This window comes from Buteo buteo, chromosome 1 (assembly GCF_964188355.1).
Source record: "Buteo buteo chromosome 1, bButBut1.hap1.1, whole genome shotgun sequence".
Lineage (NCBI taxonomy): Eukaryota > Metazoa > Chordata > Aves > Accipitriformes > Accipitridae > Buteo > Buteo buteo.
In genome coordinates this window covers 39,718,180-39,743,281 of record NC_134171.1, presented here as the reverse complement: position 1 = coordinate 39,743,281, position 25,102 = coordinate 39,718,180, and the positions used below count along the sequence as shown (strand labels likewise).

Sequence of the window (25,102 nt, the reverse complement as noted above, 5' to 3'; positions counted from 1 at the left end):
AACCTCCCCTGGCGCAACCTGAGGCCACTTCCTCTTGTACTATCGCTTGTTACTTGGGAGAAGAGACCAACACCCACCTTGCTACAACCCCCTTTCAGGTAGTTGTAGAGAGTCTCCCCTCAGTCTCCTTTTCTCCAGACTAAACAATCCCAGTTCCCCCAGCTGCTCCTCATAGGACTTGTTGTCTAGACCCTTCACCAGCTGTGTTGCTCTTCTTTGGATGTGCTCCAACACCTCAACGTCTTTCTTGTAGTGAGGGGCCCAAAACTGAACACAGTATTCGAGGAGCAGCCTCACCAGTGCCGAGTACAGGGGGACAAACTAGGGAACTTAGTTCTTCCCTAGAACTCTGTGACTGTTTAACAGTGAGCCTAATGTCTTGTGCCAACCGATGTAATCGTACCTGACAAACAGTGCCTGGGAACTGCCAGTTTCAAGCTGGAGACTGACAGATGAATAGCTTTCTTTCTGAAGAGAGCCAGGTGCTTGGAGTTAGATGTAAAGGGCTTAGGTATTGCCTTGAAGCTAAGCTATTTCATCCTCTCTTTGATAGTAATAAATGGGAGAAATTCACAAGTCCGATGACTATAAAAGTACTCCAGATCCAAAGATGACACCTGCCACTGTCTGTCTGCTTCTTTTTTCTTTTTTTTTTGAAGTTTTTGTCATTTGTTATAATATTGATAATTTCTACAGCCTCATCACTCCCTTCCTCTACCAGAGTTATTTTAACTCAGATTTGGAACAAATTCTTCAGATATTTCACAGCAGTTGATAAGTCTTTAATGGTACAGTTAGGGTTCCCATGTTAACACTAATCCTTTTCCACTTATACATCTGGCACCACAGAAAAAGCATGAGTGCCTAGCTAAGTAATTTTCCTGCCTATAAGAATTCAGGTGTGACTGTACACAGATAGCTACTTGTATTTGCCAGCTCTGTTGCATGCATCGGTGACCTTGCAGTTGCAATTTACTTGCAGGAGCAACAAAACCTTACATGTTAGATATGAAGATACTATTCACTACTTCAGGAATACTGATTTTAATACAGTTATTAACAAAGTAAGAGAAGCACTGTGTAACTACTGAACTTTCTTGTATTAAGATGCTGGGTATGTTCAATATGGGGTTGTTTTTGAGAGAAGCAAAAGTGAGATTAAGGTCATTCTAATGAAAAAGACTATTAGAGACAACACAGCATGCAAATAAAGATGATGATACTCCATACACAGTCAAAACTACAGATTTGTTTGCTAAAATCTAATGCATAAAAAAGAATTAGTGAGGAATGGAAGATGGTGACCGGTAGAGAGCAGGGACAAAAGAGAAACTATGAGAGAGTTACATACAGCCAGGTCAACTGGAGGTCTAGTCATGCTCTTGAAGTATGATAAATTGTAGGGAAGACAAGAATGCATACACATGCATATATTTTAAATTCATTTATCTGAAATCTTTTAGTTCTAGATGAAATTCTTTGCTACTGTTCATAATTTCTGAAAAGCAATGAATTAAGTTGAATCTGAAGAGGTAAATGTGATCATCTATTTATCCTCTTTCATAATATAAGAGCAAGGAGCCATTCAATAAAATTGAAAGACAACAGGCTTGAAGTTGAAAGGGAATATTATTATAAAGCACGTAATTAATGTATTGAACTCTCCACCACAAGATAACAAAGATGTGATAGTAGCAGACAGAAAAAGCATACATTTAATGAAAATAGTTACACTAGACAGAATATTAAAATACATTTTCATAGATATAAAGCAATTAGAGTCTTGCTAGATATATCAGATGTTATGACAAACCAATAAAAGCAAGGAAATGAAAGCAAAATATATACCCCTTTATTCAAACTTCACTGTTATCACAACTGTTATACAAAAGAGAACATGCACTACAATTCGAATTCTGATGACTTTAACATGCATCTCTTAGTCAAGATTTCCCCCTCCCTTCAACCCTACTTCTTTTCTGATAAAAATGTGTATGTCTGGGTTTTTTTCATTCAGTTCTGCTGTGTATATTAGTCTGGTGAAGATTTGTAAATAGAGAATAGATAAGAGAAAGTGGTGTCTTTGACAGGCAACTTTAATGTTTTGGTGCATGGTCTGTAATGCACAACTGCTCTAAACACCAAAAAAGTATTGTTTTCAAACATTGCTCAAATTGGATGAAACAGAAGCATAGTGGCTAACTATTTTGCCCACTAGCATCTGAACATGAATTTTTTCCTTTTGTTTGATGAAAATGCACAGTTCCTTATGAAGAAGATTGTGTATGTACGTGTGCCCAGACCTCAATCAGTAGATTGGCACAGCCCAAGCACCCCAGTCAAGAGGGTGTGCTTTACAGGCTTTACTGTAAAGCATCTCCTTTGTCCATGAGGTTTGTGTAGAAAACTGTAGATTACTTTAAAATGACCTAAAGGTAAAGTGACCTCAAATTCACCACAAAACATAATAAATTATCAATGCATTAAAGTTCTTAAGCCTGAGTTTTCTAGCACTGATACTTTTAAAGAGATACCAGGCAATGTGAAAAGGTAATTTCAGCCCCAGCCTAACTGAAAAATCTTTTTTTTTTTTTGTTTTTTAACAGATGCCCCCACTGCATAATTTGTTTCAATTTTACTGGAGTATTTGATGCTGGCCATTGTCAGTTCCTTTAAAATAACAGATAAATGGACTATTTATTTGGCTTGGCACACCAATTTGTATGACAGGCTAGCCTATTTTACTTCTGTTGCTTTCTCTTCTAAGATTAGTGTAGGTGTGATTATCAGGTTCTTAATAGATGCTCATTAGGAAACCTGTGTACAGAATAAAGAAAAGGGAGTACATGTAATGGTACATCTACTTTTAGACTAACACAGTAAAGGACATAGTTACTTCTTCATTTTCAGAGTAACTAGGTCTTACTTTTAAACAGAGCTAGGTGTGTAGCTTATAGATTAGATAGAGATTATTTTCATACTCAGTGATTTATATTAGCACAGAAATTGAAATTTCCAATATAGGACTATGCAGATGAAAAGCACTACATTATTTTATTTTATATATTGTTCCAACTTCAACAAGATGTTGGAATTAAAATACCTGTTATTAGTTTGTACTGAGAATACAGAAAAGACCAGTAATACAAAACATATTATGCCATTTTATAGACACAGCAATAATGAAAACATTGCTAAAGCATTGAGACTTGCCAACCACTGATGAGACTCAGGAGAAATTCTTTAACAGATGTTTCCTACATCAAATAGCTACTTAGCCCTCTCTGATTACCATGATCTTGAGAATTCATGACTTGATTCAATGATCAACACCTCTTCGGTAGTCCCATAAAAACCAAATTCTTGCAATAGGTTTTCCTTCCACGCAGCAGCTGGTAAAATATATTTATGGCCTTCAGTCCCTTATGGTGAAGTTTCATTACAGCACTCTTGTGTTCATGACATAATTAGGGTTCTGTCAGCACATTAGTCATACACTGATGAATGCACATCCCATTTTCTTTGCCATTTTAAAAGCTACTATACTCACTGTGACTAGTAACTACTGTACTACAAGCTGACCTGACCACATGCTTACTTATTGAAAATTTCAACTGCTGTCCTCCAAGATTATTTATTATTATTTACTGCAAACTTACTTCAACAAGCTTCCTTTGACAGCTGTTACTTATTATTTTTAAATGCCCCCTAATATACAATGCTCTGAATACTGTTCCCACTGGATAACTTCTTTCTTTAGCTCCAAGTTTCATCATTAAACATTGTGTAGGCACCTTTCAAGAAGAGATATCAAACTCATTCTAGACTAAGAAGTCACCACCTGAAGTGAGAGCTTTAGCAGCTTATACCTAAGACTACAATTGGCAAGAAAATAATAGCTTGAGATACTAGATAAGCCTGGAAATATGGATGGTCAAATGAACATTGTTTTAACACAATACCCAGATCTATTTGTTTCATCTTCTTTCATTTATTTTTAGAAGTCTTCAGATCTAGGTGATGCTAACAATATTTTATATCTATAACATACACTTCATCCCAACAATACTTGCTCAGCTCACAAAATATACATTGCACGTATAACACCAGTGAAATACACTCATTTTTGCAAAAAAATACCTTGAAACAAACAGACTCTGAAAAGAAATTCTTGCCAAGGAAATGTGGGAAACCCCTTGATTTTTCATATTATTAGAAGATTTTTAGAGTTATAGTGTAGCTTTTTGTCAAATTTTATGCCTCTTCAATTTTCACTGATTTTCATAAAGAAAATACCACAGCTCAATTTATGTTTTCTGCTGCTTTTCATTTCCTTTAGTATTTATCCTGTTAGCATGAATAAAAATTCAGGTACCTGGAATGGCATGATTTATTTTTGCTATCCAGCACATGTTAAAATTTCTTATAAGTAAGATGAAAATAACAGGCATCTTGGGCCAGGACAAATTACTTCTTTTAAAAAATATATCTTTATAATAAGTATTTTTAATTCAGTTAAACTTTTTTACTTTTAATAGCGTAAGTCATGAGTAATAATTCAATTGAAATTAATGGACCTTTTTTAGCATATAATTGGCAGAAGAAAAATAAAACCTTTGATTCTCAATAAATATTTCTTACTAGCAAGTCATCTTATTTGGATTAGAACACAAGAGATAGCAAATCACTGAATAACTGGGTAATTCCAGCAACATAATTTTTATAATTACATCCTGAACAACACTGAAATTGAACATCTGAACTTAGCCTAGCAGCTTAAAACATACACTTCAAAAAATATCACCTTGCCTACTTCTTGCACATTAATCATAGAGTGCCACCTTGCCTTTGCAGCCCTTACCTTCTCAACTGCTAAAAATTGCTGGCATCGTTAACTCACTTCATATTATGCTATTTCTCTTTCTGCCCAACCTGTCACCACCTCATTTTCTCCTGCATCCCCTGGTTTGACAGATGCACTTGCAGTAATACTTTTCTAGTTTTTGACTTATTCAGATTCTGCTATATTGCCAGCTTCCTCCTGAGAGCGCTGCTGTATCAGGAGCCTGCTTCCTGTGCTTGCAAGTAGAACTAAAGTAGACTTCCAAGCACCACAAGAACTGCAATATTGTGTCCTACAGTTACGCTGCTTATTTCCAGCTTAACCCATGCTGTGCGGATTTATCCATGATTTAGAGGAACAACTGACTTTTCTAAGGGAAATACATGCAGCCCACATTACTGTGGCCTAGACAGCTCTGTCTCACTAACACTGGTGAGGAGCACACTCTATTATTTGTACACAGTCGATACAGAACATTACACATAAAACTGAAAAATCAAGCAGATTTGTATTCTGTGTTGTTTGATTGTATGTGTCTGATTTTTAGAGCTGCTGATCATAGCTATTCTTTTGTGTACTTTACAAGACCTTGTATAAAACTGGCATATAACAAGTAATGAGTTTCATTTTTATTTTTAAAATAAATTTTAAAAGGGAATCTAGACTATAGTGGTGATCGCAGCATAGATAGATATGGAACCCTATCAAAATCATAAAACTGCTGATACAACATTAATTCAGTAAGAAATTAAAGGAGAATAAATTAAAAAAATCATTATTTCTAGAAATCTTACAATCAAACAAGTTTGGTGACATTATTAGACCACATGCAATTCTGATTAAAAGCTACTTGTGAAAATATAAAGTAAATTAAACCACCTGAAAGATCTAAAAAAGTAAAGTTACAAGTATCAAGTTGGGGTGCATGTAGAGGGGTCTATCAAGTACTACTCTTGGCCCTGTTCACTTCAACATTTTAGGAATGGTCAAAAATTACTGTACTGATAAAAGGTATACTGATATTGACAGGTAAACATGCAGGGTAGACAGGATCACTTAAACTTTGTCTGAAGATATGCTGAAGTGCACTCTTCTGATCAAGTAAGAAACCAAAACATACTGTTTCTAATAACTTACTCCCTTATACCTGCTAAAAACAAGGAAACCCTGTATCTCATGTAGCTGTTACTTCTCTCAAGCTGCCCAGTGTTTAATTGTAAAATAAACAGGGTTTAAATGTGCATGCAATCACAATCTTTAAAATGACCCAGATGTGGCTGTGGGCAAAGAGAAACTGTTTTCCCAAATTACTCTTATTTTCTTAATACCTGTCTTTGGTTTTAGTCTGCCTTTGTTTCTAGTCTAGCTAGGATCTTAGTATTATTTCTGTGTAATATCTGCCAATTTAATTAATGGTCTGTTTACTCTCTCTTCCAGATCATTAATGAAGATGTTAAATAAGACCAGTTCTAACACTAATCCCAGGGTGCCTTGGCAGACACCTCTCCTCACAACATAATTCATCATACCCTTTGTTTGGAGATTGTTTGGATGATACAGCTGATGTAAAAGGAGGCTGCCCACCTGCGTGGCTGTGTTAACCACAGGGAACATATTACACCAATTACTGAAAAACTTCACTGACTTTGCTTCTTGCTGCAAGCCAGAAAATTAAGAGTGTTGACAACGTTCTAGAGAAGACCTCCAAACATTTTGGTTCCTTACACCTGAGAGACAGTTCAGCGACCAGATCACTGTAAATGCTCTAGATGACAGACAATTCATAGAAGCAAATCCCTACTTTTTTGAAAAGAAGCCCTAATGAATTAACTGAGATAGATACAAACTCTCAGTTTAAAAAAAAAAAAAAAAAAAGGTGACTCAAAAACTTTAACTCCTAGAAGAAAGCAACCCATTTTTCTTAAAGTGCTCCCAAACCAGAGCATATTAGGCTGAAAGTGACTTATGAGAAGTCAGCTTCCTCTGCATCTTTGAGGGCAAAATCTATTTAGCACTAACTGAACTGTATTTAAGTTACTTTGGACAGAGACTTCTACAGATGGAGGATTCTTGAGATAATTTTTCCCCCAGATAATGATTTAGGTAATGTTGTTCTTACCTACCTGGTATCACCGCCTCTTTTTTAGTGGTTTGCATCCCTTCTTCTGTCATTGTTTGTTGGCGTAGTTTTCCCTTCCGGTAAATCAGTCTATAGATGATCAAAGCAAGGTCTTTCCCCCTTGGAGAAAACAAATATAAAATAGGACATTTAGTAGTCACTGTGAATTTCAACAGGGTTTATTCCCTTTATTTAAATATTTTACATAATCTCTTGTGAGCCATAGTTGAAGCTTCCCACTATTACAAAAAGAGTCCAGGGGCCTTACTTTTCAAGACAGCAGTCTGCTCAAATCCAAGACTACTGTAATTGGTTATGTCTTTGGGCAGCTTCTTACTGTGTACTTTCATGATTCAGATATTATTCATGTTGTTAGTAGATATAAATCTTCATCCAGTGTGCTTCTGAAGTCAAGTTACAGGCTATCTTTGGTTTATTTTATGTAGTTCTTTCAGGTTGTTTTTTTTCCTCTCCAGATTCTACTTAGTAGTAACCAATGTTAATCTTTCCCTAGTTACTCCAGTGTCTAACACCTTTTACAGTGCTGATACTTTTATCCACTGTTTTACACAGCTTCTTTTTTCCTTAGATCTGACTTAAGATGGGTAGTAGAACAGGCACAGTTCACAACTACTTTCTCAACAACCCTCCTTAGCCTCTGATGGGCCACACTCTATTAATACAAAATTCTCACCATTTATGAAGTCTGCATAAGGGAACTGAAGGCAAAAGCTTGAAATACAGTAAAGAGAGTTCAAAACATCTGAAGGCAAAGGAATAAATCATTCATAGTACTGCAGTGTTGCCAACCCTTAAATTGAAAAAGTGCATCCAAAAGCAAGGTTTTGGTCTTTTTGAACTTTCCAGGACTCCTGGAAACACTTTGCTCATCAGTTTCTATCAGGTTATACCCTGCCAAACAACCTTGCTGCCAAAGCAACGTTCTCCCCACTTCACAAATCATGAGAAACTTTATTGCACAGAAGCCCACCTCTTACTGCTCTAGCAGTTTAATCAGCAAGTCTTTATTGACAGTCCTCTGCCAACACCCCTTAGATACAGTATTTCATTATCAGAAGAGGAAAAAATAACTAAGGGCTGCAGCCTGTGCAAAATATGATTTGAACTTTATTTAAGTAACATGAAGAATTTCACATAGAATTCAAAAACACAGTGAGAGAAAACTCACTGATGAACAGGGTGCATCTTAGACTCACAGAAACAAGCAGATTGGAAGAGACCTCTGTTGTTCACCTAGTCTAATGTCCCACTTCAAGCAAGGCAATATTCAAAGTGAGATCAGGTTCCACAGGGTTTTCCCCAGGAGTAGCCTCCAAGGGTGGAGATTTCACATGCACCCTGGATAACCTACTCTTGTGCTTAACCCCTTTTCATGAATTTTTTCTTTTTCTTATATAGTAAAAATTTGCTTTCCTGAATGTATTGCATTGCCTCTTGTCCTTTTGCTGTGCGCCTCGGAGAAGAGCCTCTGCATCCTTAACAACTTCCCCTTTCCTTAAGCAGGTGAATGCAGCAATCAGAGAAGCATAGAAAGCCTTGCCCTCCTCTTCTGCTAAGCAAACACTGCTCTCAGCTTCTCGCTGTTCATCATGTGCTCCAGTTCCTAAACATACTGGTGGAGCTCGGCTGGACTCTCTCTAGTCTGTCAACGTCTTCCTGTGCTGAGGAATCCAAAACTACACACAGGAGTCTGGATGTGGCTTCACGTGTGCTAACTAAACAGAAACAACCGCTTCTCTTGACCTGGTGCCTATACACCACCTGAAGCAGCACCGAATGCGGTTAGCCCCCATTGCCACAAGGGTGCACTGCTGGCTCATTTTCCATTTGACCAGCAGAACACCTGCAGATCCGACCAGCAGCACTGCCTCTCCGCCAGCCCGTCCCTGCGCCAGCATTTGTTGCATGCGGTTATTCCACCCCAGCAGCTGGACTTTGAAAAAGAAGCATCTTCTTGCTTCTATACGAGCCCAGGTTTCTTTGCTTCTGAGTTGCCTCACGTCTACAAAATACACTCTGAAACCCAGCAACTCATTAACCTATGCTCGTCTTTGAGGCCCACACTTGTTTTCTTTTTTGCTTCCTTCTGCCCCCTAGTACTTCTTACCCCTTGAGGTAAAAAAAATCTTGGCTGCTCCTTCTCCCCTTTTGAAAGCTCTCCCCAGCTTGAAAGCCAGGAACGAAATGAAAACCTCAGCTGCAGTACTGATACGCTGCTTCCTTCCAGCCAGAAGGAAAAATCTTTTTCCACTCTCCATGAGGAAAGGCAGAAATTCATGAAGAGCTAAAGCTTTTTATCCTACTTCAAAATTGTCTCTAGCCTTTACCAAACTCAGCAAGGTCTATCCTTGCTTCCAATCTGTTACCGTTGACTGATGTTCAAGAATAAAGTGGCAATTGTAAGCTCTTTGGGCCAGTGCTTGTATGGCTTCATCAGGAAGCCAGACACCACTTTTGGACAAAATCAGTATTTTAGAAAATGAAAACGAAAATAGAAATAAAATTCATAAAAAGGGACATTCACATTATTTCCACTAGCTAGTTTGAGTTCTGTTATTGCATTCTTATATGACTTGCTGATAGGGGTGCAAGTAATAAATATATGTATGGAAGGCATCCAGTTTTGTTTGATTTACCGGCATTGTTTGAGGAGCTATGAATCATGTCAGAGATTTAAAGGGATTACTGATAGAGAAGAGTGTAACCTTTCTTCCAATACAACAGCTGTTCCGAAAAATTTCCATAATAACAGTTGCTTTTAATTATATAAAGAACTGCAAAGCCTTTTTAGCTTCATATCAATAATGCAGCTTTGATTCAAAAGTTGCTGAAGAGATAATCCTCAGCCTTTTTTTGTCAAGGCCAGTTTGTGAATAGCAATGATTTAAATCCCAATGTCATAAATTTTTTCAAGGGAAGGAAAGAATAGTCTTTATTTCCCTGGAACTTGGACTGTAAAATTATAAACAATGCTTGGAAAACATTATTTTCCTAAGAGTCCTTCAAGAAATGCTACTGATGCCTTAACAAATACATTTAAAATAAAAGTATCAGAAATATGGCACAGACACGAGAAAAAATTTATCCTAGACTATCTAGTCCAACACTACCGATAAGAATAAAAAATCTCTTTGTCTAGAATCGGGGTGTTTTAATAAAGAAGGATTATTTTTAGTAATTTTCAAGGCCGAGACTAGTCAGTGAAAATTGTATTTCTTTATCTTCCATTCTCCCTGCTTCTCTCTCTGATTGAATACTGGCCTCTGACTGCTTAATGCTTATTCATTCCTCATCTTCTGGGCAGATCACTAGTTTGTGAAGATAATTAGAGACCCCTGCTATTCCTTCTAAGACTTGAATCTTCGGGCTAATTAAAATGGAGTGCTGCATATACACATGCAGCTGATAAAGGCTTGCAGCAAGGTACTAGGAATCATAGTATTTGTGTAACAGAGAAGTAAAAACCGGTTGCATCTGCTAGGAGAGTTTTTGCTATGGCCCTCATTGTATTTTGCCCAGCAAACTTCACTTATTTTGGTCTGTTATTAGAGTTTCATGGCTCTTATAATACTATCTATGCTTCAACAAATATTATCCTAATGTTTTTCAGGACAGCATTAAAGTACAACACCTAAACCTGAAGGAAAAATGGCAAGTTATTCATCCCAAGATCATCTTCTCCTAAATCCTCTTATTTTTTCTTGAGGTGTTAATCTTACATGTAAAACATCCAGTGTAAGAGAATACACCTCAGAGCACTGTGTGCATAAATGCAATATAGGCAAGAAGGCTACAAAGAATGTTTCTGCCTCTCTGCAGGTACCAATTTTCTCCTTTTTCCTTTCATCTGTTTTAGCATGTAGATAGCCTAGAGGCACTGCTGGACACTTTTTCTTAAACATCTTCAAGGCTTTACCCTTTGAATAAATTACTACAACTTTTAAATATTTTCTTTTCTCCTCCAGACAAATGTAGTAACTTTTACTTGATTTGGGAGGAGCCACTATCCATCAACAAAACCAGGAAGACTACTGGCACTGAACTGTGTCTCAAGATGCAATAAAGTTCTAAGCACTGTTCATAAATTGCTAGGTAGGTTGTCTGTACTTATGCCATGAATATCCAGCTTCAGTAAGATCTGCTCTTCCCACCCTGAGGCAGTTGCACATTGCTGTCAGACTTGTTTCTCCAAATGAAGTTAAACTATGACTGTAAATTAGATTATGCTATTGTGAATGGGTAGAAGCACCTATGCTGACGGATTTGAGTATCTAAAAGCAAGCAGATGATTTATCTGGGAAGGGAATAAGAGCCTTTAAGGAGCCTATAATTTTCAGTAAAAATTTATAAAATAACTTTGGGGTTTTTTCAATTATTTTCCAAACATTTTATTTCTGAATTTAGGCTGGGTCTGAGTCAATTCTTCTCCAACATTACTCTATAATTTAAGAACTGCAAAAGATGTTTTCTCCTTTGGGTATAATATTTTAGAAAGAAAAATTCAGGAAAGAAATTTGATATTGCGTAATATGGTTGTGGAACTTTGAAATGTCATAATTTGTGTAATACACAGAACATTTCTGAAGAAATCCATGTATTTTCAGACCTTTTTCTCCAGTTTTGCTTTCTAACACACACAAAAATATAATACTTAGTCTGTAATAGTTTGATCTCAGAGGACATAAGAAGTCAAAACCTAGGGCTTCCCACATTCAACATCAGTGCTGCCTAGCCTTGAACATACCTATGTTACCAGGAAGCTGTGTCTCTGCTGTAGCCAATTTTCTGCCCCTAGGATGTGCACAAGCATTAAGACTTGAAGGTACCAGTTTCTTTGTACCTCATATGTAGATGGAATTGACTAACTATCTCTACATATCTTGCTTTTGGAGTCTGCTCCAAGGGGTGTAGTTTCTTGTCATGTTTACTAGGTCAACTCTTGAACAGAAACATAGTGAGGATAATTTTGTAGTGGTCTCCACAACTCTCTCTTCTCCTGGCTTAAAATAGTCACACAAGGAATAATACAGCTAGGTTCAAAGCACTTGATCTAATTTGTTGCAGCATATGGACTGCTGATCTCCTGCCACCAAAGGAACTGCCATTATCACTGGATTATTAGGTACTCTGATGGAGAAAGAGGAATCTCTTTAGTAGTAAAGCATTTCCTTTCAATAAAAAAAAAAAAAATTATTGGGTGTAGATGGATACTGAATACTTAATAACATAACTAAATAACTACATCAGTAAGACGCAGATTCACTCCCAACAAGCCAAAATTAAATTCATACTCTCAAAACCTCCTATTACAATTAACAGCAAGATCACAGCCTAAAATCAGAATATCCTTCCAGAGATAGTTATATTACAAAACATGACATCTGAGGTGGCTATGTTCAGCAGTCACATGCTGAAAACTAGATTTGATAATTCCAGGCTAATCTAAATGACCTTGGTTCCAGTCATTGCTCTAGTTAAAAACAAAGTACGTTATGCAAAGTAAAAGCACTCTGATAAGAGAGATGGGAGTTAGCCTCAGTTCAGAACACTGTCTATTCTACTCTCCTGCATACTTTCTCAGGAGTTAGAAACTCTAGGATCAATTGCTTTCCACTTCTCAGGGGAAGGATTCACCACTGATTAACCAGGTATCAATGGATTGCTATAGCAGCTTAAGGAAGGTGCCACATTCTCTTTTTTGAAAAAAATTGCTTTGCTTGGATATCTGACCAAAGGAGGTGGTTCGTGGCTATGAATCCAGAGTGCAGAGAGGCATCCAGGCAACTGCATGGCACTTCCAGACAGTACCCGGCTCAGCATACAAGTGAATCATATTCTTAGACATAACTCTCCCCTTACACTGCGTAAGGAAAATATCTGACTCCTTGAAGTTACACAGCAGGGTATCCAGTAGCAGGAACTGGCATTGTTCCCTGTGTGGCTAATGGAGAGAAAGACTTAATGAGGCCTCTGCTCTAAATCACTGTCTGGTGAGGTGCCTACCTTTTGCCATTGATCAGATAGGGAGTTCAGAGTTTCCACTACCTTGCAAATATAGTACAGTCGATGGACCTCATTTATTACTGAATTTTAGGGAGTGTGAATAGCTTGCCTCTCTCCTTTTAAGTCTAATTCCCTCTTGTGGATTTAACCCTTTGGTCTGAACAGAAGAAAAATTCAGATTTAAGATCGATTAGTTCTGCTTTTTCTTTTTTTTTTTTTTTTGCAGGCAAAGGCTAAGAGATTAACACAGTACAAAGGTCTCAGGAAAAAAGTATGATTTTCAGTGTTTGAAAGCAATCCACATCTAATTCTGGATTGAAAATGGCAAAATTACTCTGCTGAAAACTAACATGTCAAACTAACCAAGATTTTCAAAGATTATTGGTTTTTTTCATCTCTAGGGAAATCGAGAATTGATACAGAGATAAGAAGCTATTTTTTCTAAAAGAGTGGTGACTTGCTTACAGCCGGACAGTAATTGACAGGTAAATCTGTCATATTATTAATCACTATGCAGGAAAATCCTGGTAGTATTGTGACAATATCAAAATATTAGTGAACTTTTTAAATGTAATTGCACACATAAAGTGGTTTGGGTTTTTTTGTATCCTCTCTCTGTCCTCTAAATCATGTCCTGCTTTCATAACATAAAGTAGAATGTATTAAACTTATAAATACGAAATTTACCTTCTTTTTTAGTGTATTAATCGGAACCATAGGAATATGCTTATCTGTGACCAGCTTTCAACTGGTATAAATTAAGATGGTAGTATTAAGTTTCAACTATCCCTTTTACTTCCAATCCATTAATTGGAAGTATTTTCAACGTATACTGCATGTTCAGTGAGAATAGTACGTAAATTGTAGCATTTTACTGCGGCTGCAACAATGAAATAAATGCAAGAAAATCCCACACTAAAACTGTTATTCACAACTTAGTTCATAATTTTATATTGATACTCTACTGCAATTTCCAAAGAACATCCTTGCTTTATATCTTTACAGTAACTACGGCTGTAAAAAATAAAGTTACAATAGTATGTTTTCTGTAATGGAAAGTAAGAACTTTCCACCAATAAAAGGATCCCAGCACTCAAGGCATTATTTATTTTGAGATAACTGACAAAAAATAATTTAACTATGCATCCATATCAACTATGCATGACCTTCAAAAATCACTGGCAGACCAGGAATTCATAACCAGAACACATTCCCTGAACAATGCAACTGTTTGGATTAATTGCATTAACAGACTTAATTTAGAAGGATTTGGGAATGTTTTTACAAGGTTTAGGAAGGATTTCATTAGGATTACATGATGAGCAATTTCGAGTGTGCTTAACTGTTCACATTAACTCTCTAGGCAACCATAAACAGATCAGTCATCCACTGCTTATTAATTCTTATCCAAGATTTTGTCACCATAAAGGGAAAGTCTTTGTAGTTCACTGTATACTTCAACCAGCCAGAAGAAAAAACCTATGCCTTAGCGAGAATCTCAATGCTGACATTGTTCTTTGGACTGTTGGATTAGAAGAAAAGGGTATGCTTGTATTCTGCATATCTCTGTTCTCTCGTGTTGCCTTCAGAGAAATGTAACTTTACTATTTAGTCTAAAATGATATTCCATTTAAATTAGTCTATATTTGCCATATGATAATAATATTCCTTGCCAACAGCTTTTTTCAAAGCTTTGTAAATCGCAAATTTAACTTAATGTATTTAAAATGTGCACCAAGGTTCTAAGACTAACACATTAATCCAAGGGAGAAAATGCACATAAAACAAAAGAGTTTGGGCAATTGGATGCTGGTAGCTCTACTCTTGCAATTTAATCACATCAATTTGTGATTGTGACATGAACTGGTAAAACAAGGCAGGGAATCAGGGCTTCTGTATAAATTCTTAAGAATAGAATAAAAAAAGGATTGTATACTTTTCATAATTCTGGGAAACCTGAAATTTTTGAAAGAAATGTATTTTTTTTCTAATGAGATCACAACTGCAATAATATAGCATATGCCAGCAAAAATATGAGAGTCCAGTTCTCAGCACACTGTTCTATTGTATGCTATTATCTGAATGTAAATATTGTAACTGCACAAACAAATCAAGAAATGGTGCCAGAGAACACCACTGGGAAAAATAACAGAGGCAGCTGTGCACACAGCTACAATAACAGGGGACAAATTTATGAGCATATGTAGATTTACTCAATTTCTGTTTTAAAAATAGATATTACCTTTCACTGCAGGTGACTTGCCATTATTTGCTATATCAATTATCATATACAGTAGAATGCTATGATTTTGTTGATGTAACAGCGGACAGGAAGTAAAAAATAGTCAAATGTTAAACTTATACTAGAGTGAGATTTATTTGCTTGTTTGTTCTTGAAATTTGCACATTTAATTACCTGTGGGAGAGATTATTTCTTGTGGACATTGGATTTTTCAAAGTCAAAATAAGGTGTGAACAACTATTGATGGAATTACCTGCCAAGAAATGTTATTATTCTAATAAAGAACCCTGAAATAAATTTAATGAAAGCTTTTATTTTGTAAGCAATCCATCATCCTCCTTTTAAAACTCGCATGTTACAAAATATGTTCCTTTGTAGCCTGGGAACTGCAGTGTTGAAACTGAATGGCAGCAACTGAGATTTCCTGACTCAAGGAATTACAGTTGCAAAAGCAGCTAAGATTATTCTACTTGGAATGCTGTAAAACACAAACAGTTATATATTTCTGTCTTGGCTGCACTACTATGTCATTAAAAAACTGTATCAGCAATAATTTTGCCCAACAACTTCATTCAGCTGCTGTCATTTAGGTACTTTTACGTAAAAACCATCCTGATTTAGAGTTCAGCATTGGGCATTTGTTTCAAACTATAAAACTGTCAGGCTGGTATCTCTTGTGGTGCTGTTACCTCTCTTCCCTTTGTTGGAAATGTATTCCTAAACACTTTTCTTAAAATGTTCTTGAAGTGAAGAAACTCCCAAATGTTTTATCAACCACCACCAAACACTTAATATAAAGCTTAGCAATGATAGTTTGTACATACCTGGGATTCAACTTTTAGTGGAATAAAAGCACATGCAAAAGGTGAGTTACTGCAGAATCTCTAATTACAATTCATTGTTTACATGAGTGCAAAAAGGGGTAGAGAACCTTAATAAATGGTTAGCATTGCAGCATTTGATGCACCTGCAGAATTAGATGTGGAATTGAAAACCCAATCTGCTGTAAAACACTGCACAAACCATCTACTGAAAAATATCCAGTTATAAAATCCCTTATCAAGAAAAACATTCTATTTGATAACCAAGTAACAGGAATTGTTATTGTCTGTACTTTTAAGGTGCTTACATATGAATATAGAAACCTGACTTATGCATCAATTTCTAACTGCCTTGGAAGAGCAGTAAGGCAGGACTCAAGGGCAGCAGAAATATCAGTTTGAGTTTCACATACCGTTTTGCAACATGGGTGATTTCTGCTCTCTGCGTAGTGAGCTTAATTCTCCAGCTAACAATTGCCTTATTGTTTTAATTTAGAATGATCACAGCAAAAACATCACTGAGAAAAAAAGAATACATTTGCAACAAAGGGTAGGATACTCTAACTTTAGTAGCACACCTGAATTCACAGTTTTATTTCAGCAAACATAATTACTTTAACCTGATTTTGTCACTTCCTTTGAGGAGAAAAAAAAGTTACTTTTTTAGGAGTAGGATGTATTTTGATCGAACCCAGATAAAAGGCTGGATGTGGACTGTTTGTGTAAGAAATAAAATTGAGATATTTCGACCAATGTGAGTATGCCTCATGAGGTGGACATCAGGAAACGGTGTCTAATGTGCTACCTTCAAATGCACATTCCTTCAATTTTCTTAAAGCTCGTTGAGTTTATTGCACACATTCTTACTTCAAATGCAGCAGGAAAAGGCGCATTTTCCTTGTCTAAACTTGGACTGACTGCAAAAACCTATTAAATATTTACTTTTTTAAGGCTGAAATGAACATCCGAGTGTGCATTGAGTAAGTCTTGAAGGAAGATGTACTTGCAAGGGTGTTTTAGCCAATACCAGCAAGCCCGTGACAGCTAATTAGCTACTGGAGGACAGTAGAAGTTCACACTCAAGAACAAAATAAATAGGATATACCGTGTTTCCCCTGAAGGCTCTCAGAAAACAAAGCTTTTTGATTAACGTTCCCGTCCATCCAAAAGGTAAGCCTAAGCTTACACACCAGCTGGCCGCGACTGGAAAAGAAAGAAGAGGCGGGTTAGTCCGGGCCCGCCTCTCCGGCCTCCTCCAGGCCGGCGCCGGCCGCCGCTGCCGCCCCCGTCTGAGGCTCCCGGCCCCGGGCGCCCGTCACCCAGCCCCGCGGCTGGACCTCGCCTGCCCGCGGAGCCGTTCGGGTCAGATCAGGAGCGCCCGTGGCGTTTCCTTCCGTCAGTCTCGGCCTCAACCTCCGCCCCCGGGGCCGCCGGGCATCCTCCCTGGCAGCCATGACAGCCCCGCGGTAACGGCGCGGCCCTCACCAGGGCGGAGGCGGAGCGACCCGCGGCGCGGCCGCACCGCCCCCAAGCGAGCGGCAGATTTGAAGGGAAGAGGCGGGCGGGCGGGCTCGGCGGCCATGGTGGAGGGCCCGGGCTGCGCGCTCTACGGCGAGAGGCTGCGGGCGCGGCTGCGGCCGGGCCAGGCGGTGCGGAGCGCGCGGGGCGGCGCGGTGAGGAGCCGGGGAGAGGCGAGGGAGGGAGGGAGGGCCGACCGCCTCCCCCCCCTCTCCTCAGGGGTTGCGCCGGCCGCCTCCCCTCTCCTCAGGGGTTGCGCCGGGCCGGGCCGAGGTGCGCAGAGCCTGAGCTCCTGGGTGTGGGCGGCGGTAGGCGCCGCCGGGTTTGGGGGGAGGACGTGGGTGTCAGAGCCGTCAGGAGGGGCTGGGGTGCGAGGGCGCAGGGCTGGCGGGCCTGCGCCGTCGCCGTCGTCGTCTGGGGTGGTGGTGGGGTCGTCCGCGGAGATTGTCTTTATTCTTCCTTTAAATTATAAAATATTCTTGTCATCGGCGTGATCAATAAGCCTTAGCAGGTCGGGGGTGTAAAGGGGTGCTGAAGCTGTAGAAACGTAGGGACTAACGAGGGAAAGCTTTTTGAATCGCCCTTGTTCACCTAAGATAATTTTTAAAATATCACTTAGCATCCGGAAACCTACAATACAAGGAATGTGATAGTAGCAGTTACTAATTTTAGTATTTTGTAACCTTGCAAGTCTTCACAAGTCTGAATGAAACATGATGGAGAAAGGTATGTGTTGGCCTGCAGAAAGGGAGCCTTTACTTCTATAACTGTTTTTTAAAAAATAATTTTAACGAGACCAACTATTTAAATAGATAGTATGGCATCTGCTCTCAGTGTACACAGTAAGTCATTTTTCTACCAGTTTTTATCCTGTCTGTTGACAGCATAAAATAATTCACCAGTATAAAACTCTGCTGGGGTTCATGAGACCTGGTAGAAGGGGAAGTTAGGATGTCAGTAAGCAGGCCTAGTCGATGAGCTGTGAAGACATGGTCCTCTGGTTTTGATTACAGAGGCAGCTGGGGTATTTTTTTCATGCCTGGTTTTGCTCAGCTGTGAGAAATTGTGTGTTGCTTGTGTCCCAAGTAAGTATATTGGATGCCTCTAGACAGAAAGTTGGGGAATTTTTCCCCACCTTCAGTGTATATAAGGCAGTGTAGGATAGTTTGCGATTAAGATTCAGTAAGATAGTACTTCAATGACAGAACAATTTAAAGAAGAATGTGGTTCAAGATGTCTAAGATATACAGTCAACAGATCAGTCTTTATTGGTTCGTATCTTTCAGGACTAAGCTTTCTGAAGTAAGGAGTTATGCTCCTATGGTTTCAAAAAGAAATTTAATTCCCTCAAATAGATTGATGTTCATAAATTTGTACAGTAAAAGTCACCTCAGGCCAGACTCTAGTCATTGGCAAATGACTATCGTAAGGGTCTTGGGCTTTTTAGATCTCACAGTGGCTGTTAACCATGGCCAAAGCCTTGGCTGCTGCTAAAGACTACACTGTTTAAGAGAGTTTGTACTATGATTACTGTAAGGGGTCGCCTGATACCAAAGTGGTATGAATTTAACTTAAAATATTTTGAAAAAGCAAGTTATTTTTCCATCTCAGTCACTTCTTACTCTGGTTTGGTTTAAACAAACCTAAGTGGCTTAACACTAAAATAAACCTTGTTGCACACCAACTTAAACACTTTTATTGGAAGGAATGTGCTGTTTATATGGGAGCAAAATTTTGCTTTCTTCATATTTTGGTAATAGGCAAAGTAAATGATGTTGATGTTATGCAAAAAATATTTTTATTTTTCTACTTGACAGAATAATAACCATTAAACCCTCTAAATATATATAATTTCAAGGTAATAATACAGTGGGAGATTGTCTAGAGTGTAGCTCTGAAATTTCGATAACTGGCTGAAGCCTTGCTCATTTGCCAGAGTTGCTTTCATATGTATTTGCATTGCAATTGAGTGTTGTGATTGAAGCACTGGTATGCATATCTGTGCGTTGCAGCTAGGGCTCTGATGACAGTGAATATACTGTTTGCAGGTTTCATCAGGTTCTTGGGACCTTGAGGTGCTAGTCAGGGGGACTTGACAGGCTGAGAAAAATGGGCTGACTGAAACTTAAGTTCAGCATTTGCAGGACTTGCAGAGTCCTGCACTTGGAACAGAATAATATCATGCAATGGCACAGGCCTGGCTGCTGGTCAGATGGAAGATGGCTCCACAGAAAAAAAGGACCTAGGGTCCTATACCCGCTGAGTCCAAGTCCCTAGTGTGCCCTTCCAAGGAAGAGGACCAGCCCCATGCTGGGCTGTGCTAACGACAGTGTGGCCAGCAGGCTGAGGAGAGTGATTCTTACCTCTGTTCAGCACTTGCAAGGCTGCATCAGGATTATTGTGTCTCATTGTTTGACTCCCCAGTAGGAAAATGATAATAACATACTAGACTGAGTCCCCTGGTATGATTAACAGGCTAAAGTACATAATGCAGAAGGAGAACCTGATAGAACTGGGGTTTTATTGCTTTCTTCAGCTACCTAAAAGGAAGGTATGGAGGAAACAGCTAGACTCTTGTCAGAGGTGCACGATAGGATGAGAGGCAGCAGATGCAAGTGACAATAGGGGAAATTTTGATTGGGTATTAGGAGAATTTTTCCACCAAAAGAATAGTCAAGGCCTGGAACAAAGGCCAGAGAAATGGGAGTCTCCATCCCTGGAGCTACTCTGAAGTTGACTGGACAAGGCCCTGGGCTGCCTGAACTGAGTCAGTCCTACTTTGAGCAGGTGTTTGGACCAGATAACCTGTAGAGGTCCCTTATAATTTAAGTGGAGTTTCATGTGCTAAGCAAGAAAAGATTATTGCTTCAATCTCACAATTATCTTTTTCTTGTCCTCTAGTAGTGTCCCACCTGCTGCTCAACATCTTCTGAGATTAGACCTTCAAATAGTAGGAAGAGTGAAATATCTCTGTGGGCTCAGTGGAGGCTTTTCTGTAATATACAATGCCCCATGTGAAACACGGAAAGCATATTATTAGCATGGGTAGAAACTCCAGCAAGAGGCATTTGGAGAAGGATGGAGGTCTGCAAATGGCAGAATTGACACTCTGACAAGTATTTAGCATCCAAACTCTATACCTGTTAGTTTGCATCAGCATGAAACTCTATTTGTGAATTCATGACTTGAAGGAAAAGGCATAAAATACCCTGATAAAAAAGATGTACTGTTTCAATTAGGAAAAGAATGAGCTAAGTTATAATAGCATTAGCAATAGTGACTGTCTGCTTCCTGGGTTAATAGTCTCATTGGTTTTGATAGAGCTGCTCAAGGAGAAAAGGTTTAATATTGTCCAAGTTGGAAAAGTACTTCACACAGCTACTTGCTGAATGTGTAGTGATGCTAGAACCAAAGTAGTAGCAATTCTCTTTTAATCTTTGTGTGTGTGTGTGTACTCATTTTCAGACTGCTACAAGTGAGAAGAGAACCTCTGGTCACGATTTCCTTATTGGGCATGTTTACAGGGGTGTGGAGACATTGGGAAAGGAACTTTTTATGTATTTTGATCAGAAAGCTTTGAGGTAAGAGGTGAGAAAAAGGCTTACTATGCATTCAGACTGTATGTATTGGAGGGGGTTGTCTAATGTCAGTTTCAGATATTTGAAATCTAGTGTTGCAGAGAAACCTCTCAGCAGCCTCTCTGCAGTGCTGGAAATACTGGATATAGTCAAATTTTCAGCTAATTTATTGCTTTATTCTTAGTCTAAGATTTCATGCAAAGGCATCTGAAAAGGACAGTTATTCCTTGAAATGCTTTGTTTCAAGCGGGACATTGCATTTTCTAGGGACAAAACTCAGAAGTGCATGCAGTTACAGTTACTTAATGTCTTCCACTACAAACTGTACTTGCAATTTCTTTTAGTTTTCCTTAAGAAATTAGACTGAAATTCTGTACTTAATTTTTTAAGATTCAATTGCTCTGATAATAAACTCGTGCAAAAAAAAATTGCCAAACTTAAAATATTCAGTGTGTATACATTTATACTGCCTTTCTTTCTTTCTTTAAACAATATTAACAACTGCTTGGTTTGGAACTGTGGTTTGAAATTTGGCAGGTGAATGGTTTAGGTATCATAAATAGCTTAACTTTCTAGTGAAACCATGTCTCCTAGACAAATGGTAAAACTGCAAAATCATTGTTTGTTCATGATTTACAGAACTCATTAGGGGTTTGTTGGCATGTTTAGGATTTTGTCATATGCTTTAACCCCTTGGACATCTTGTACTAGCCACCAAGGTTGTATTTGCAATCAAGTTTGCTTTTTCTAGTTTGATGTGCTTCTGTACTGAAAAGTCAACTAAAAATAAATCTAACCAAATGCACAGTGTAATGGATTATTAAAAAATCTCCCCTCATTCTTTATGGTAATTAGCATAGAATACATAAGTAAGCCCCTTATATTTAACAGGTAAGGCTTGCATTTAATGCTTTTCTCTTACCCTTCTACTTGCAACATAATTCTTTCTAAATCTTTAAAAAGGAAAACATCAGTTCTAGAATTCAGTGTAGTCTTTGTCTCCTAGTGACTGATCTTGAACAAAGGTATCAGGTCATGATTTTTGTTAATTTAGAACTGATAATATCAACAAATACCTTACAATTCATTGACATATTTTGCCAGTGGCACTGTTGTTATAGGAGGGAGATGGAACTGAAAATGCTTGGCTGCAAGTACAACAGTTTACAGTGGCTGCGTTCTGGATAAATAAAGGCAGTGATATATTAGTAATTACCTGGGATGATATGCAGACTGATCTTTGGTAGCAGGGGCCTGCTGGTTATCAGATATAGTGCTATATGTTTATTTCCCCTAGTGTTAGAGAAATGCGACTAGTTTTACAAGCACGTACCAGTCTTTACATGACAATCGTACAAGTAACTGGTAGGACAGGACTGCATATGTGTTTAAAACTACTCATATTTGTGAAGGATGGGATTATTGTTCTAATCGGTTCCTCTTGCTTTGTATTGTGCTTTATTAAATAGAAATGGAGAAGAAAAAGCAGTTTTTTAAAAGAAAAAAAGTCAGTTATAAAGGAAGATAAAAAAAGGCAGGGGAGGTAACTGATACAGGTGTTAGCCTTTTTAAATGACTACTGCATGTATTACAAATTGATTGGATAAGCAAAGGAGTAAATGATACAGTAAGAAAACATTGTTTCAACAGATTGAATTATGTTATCAGAACAAAAAAGCTATTACTAAGGAATGTAAGTAAGCATTTTGCAAAAGTTCTCTTCAAGGAGATGGAATATGTGGCTAAATTCTAGTATGGAAAATATAATCCTTTGACCCTGAAAGATCTTAAACAATTCTTAAGCTTTCTAGCCAATGCAATAACTTATTGTACTTAATGAAAACAACCTTCAGTTATCATTTGATAATAAGCTTAAATGTTTCATCAGTTCATCAGTTATGGTTATATATGCATCTAGAAACCATATTTAAGAAGGCCCTTTAGTCATGTCATTTGTTTGATTGGAAATGTTGTAGAAGTTACATACAGGAAAGGCACAGGAGGCAGAAGTTACTTATCTGATAATGAAGATCTTCATTCTCTTGTTTTAAAAAATGTATGTTGTGCATCTTAAAGATGTTGAGGGGAGGTAGAGGAAGGCTTCAGAAAATGCATCTCACAGCAGTCTAAGATTGGCTACCAGGATTGTTATTGGGAGAGGAAATAAGGAATATACCTTCAGAGGATGTATTACTTCTTTATTAAAGTTAACTCTCAAATATAGGACTGTCTTGTCATGTGGAGGGTTAATGATGTACAGATTCTGTATCTGTACATAGTTTCTCAACAAAACCAGCTTTTCTTGTCTGCTAAGATTACCTGTTAAAAGCTGGTAGTCATGCTGGAATAATGTTAATCAGACATGTCTTATGAAAGACTAGGCCATGAAGGGTAATTAACTCATTTTATGCTCCTGGATTTTCTCAAGTGGGGAATGACTGCCTGGTGGGAGAAGATAACCTGGCCATGAAATTGTTTTATACAGTTTGGCTACTGCTTGCCTGACTTGAAAATGAGAAGGATGCTTCTGAACTGTTCCCATGTTGTGGATAGTAATTAGCAAATGAAGTTCAGTTCAGTATATTTACAACCCATGGTGGGCAGTAGAAGCTTTTTCTTAGGAGTACAAATGAGCAATGACACCTTCTGAAGAAATTAGTACTTCTACTTTTTGATGTCCATTTAAACAAGGATAATAAAGTCACTGAAGAAAGTCAAGGGGTTTTTTGGAAATCTGAGGATTTTTTTTTTCAATTTTGCCTTGAAAGTCGCTTAAATAATCAATGAAAGTTGAAAGAAAATTTCTATGATACTTTTGAGTCATGCAGGAGAGACTTGCATGGACTGCATGTTTTGCCATGGAAATGATACGGTTATGTGAGAGGTGTTGCCCTGGGTTTAGTTTCTGTAGTGTGCTATTAATGTAAATTTGGAATGATAAATAGTTTAGAAAAGTTTCTGAAAATTGATAATGCACATAGGTTTTGGCATAACTGAAAATGGACAAAAAGACTCTTAGGAAAGAGATAATTGTTGACTCCAAATCACTTAAAGGAAAGACATCCACTGTTGTCATGGTTTAACCCCAGCCAGCAACTAAGCACCAAGCTCACTCATTTCCCCTGGGAAATGAGCGGGATGGGGGAGAGAATCGGAGAGAAAAAAAAAAAAAGTAAAACTTGTGGGTTGAGATAAGAATGGTTTAATAGAACAGAAGAGAAGAAACTAACAATGATAATAATACTAATAAAATGAAAATAGTAATAATAAAAGGATTGGAATATACAAATGATGCACAATGTAATTTCTCACCACCTGCTGATCAATGCCCAGTTAGTCCCCTAGTGGTGACCCCCCCACACCCCCACTCCCCCCAGTTTATATACTAGATGTGATGTCATATGGTATGGAATACCCCTTTGGCCAGTTTGGGTCAGCTGCCTTGGCTGTGTCTTGTGCCAACTTCTTGTGCCCCTCCAGCCTTCCTGTTGGCTGGGCATCAGAAGCTGAAAAGTCCTTGACTTTAGACTAAACACTACTTAGCAACAACTGAAAACATCAGTGTGTTATCAACATTCTTCTCATACCTAACTCAAAAACATATCACTGTACCAGCTACTAGGAAGACATTTAACTCTGTCCCAGCTGAAACCAGGACAACTGTCTTGACTGGAAGTTACATGTTGGTCCTTAGAACTTGATAATGTGAATTGTCACTGTTTTTTACATCTCCATATAATAGTTTGACTGTGCTGCTACTAATCTTTTATTTTTATGGGGTAAAATGTTTTAAATAAAAGCAGATCCTTACAATATTGTATAGCACTAAATCTAAAACCTCACCATTTTACTTTAAAACAAAAAAATTGTCAACTCCTTATTACTAGCTATCATTGAATAACAGAGCCTAGATTTAATTAGCATGGCTTTTTTATTTGTAATTAAAATGAGAAGAAT

The 25,102-nt window shown here is 38.0% G+C and overlaps 1 protein-coding gene and 1 long non-coding RNA gene across 3 annotated transcripts in view; one reads left to right on the top strand and one right to left on the bottom strand.

Annotated features, from left to right (window-relative positions):
- Window positions 1-1,942: 1,942 nt before the first annotated feature.
- Window positions 1,943-17,523, bottom strand: LOC142037387 (uncharacterized). Its single transcript, XR_012652363.1, has 4 exons — window positions 17,387-17,523; window positions 17,155-17,252; window positions 6,967-7,082; window positions 1,943-3,392 (listed from the first exon to the last, which is right to left on the bottom strand). It is a non-coding gene; the product is annotated as an uncharacterized LOC142037387 (long non-coding RNA).
- The window catches only part of NEIL3 (nei like DNA glycosylase 3), a 24,775-nt gene continuing 17,184 nt past the window's right edge, over window positions 17,512-25,102 (top strand). For both annotated transcript variants that reach the window (XM_075041761.1, XM_075041769.1), the window contains exons 1-2: window positions 17,512-17,722; window positions 21,033-21,148. In XM_075041761.1, coding sequence (XP_074897862.1) covers window positions 17,630-17,722; window positions 21,033-21,148 — 209 coding nt within the window. In that variant the 5' untranslated portion in view covers window positions 17,512-17,629. The remainder of the gene's footprint in view (window positions 17,723-21,032; window positions 21,149-25,102) is intronic.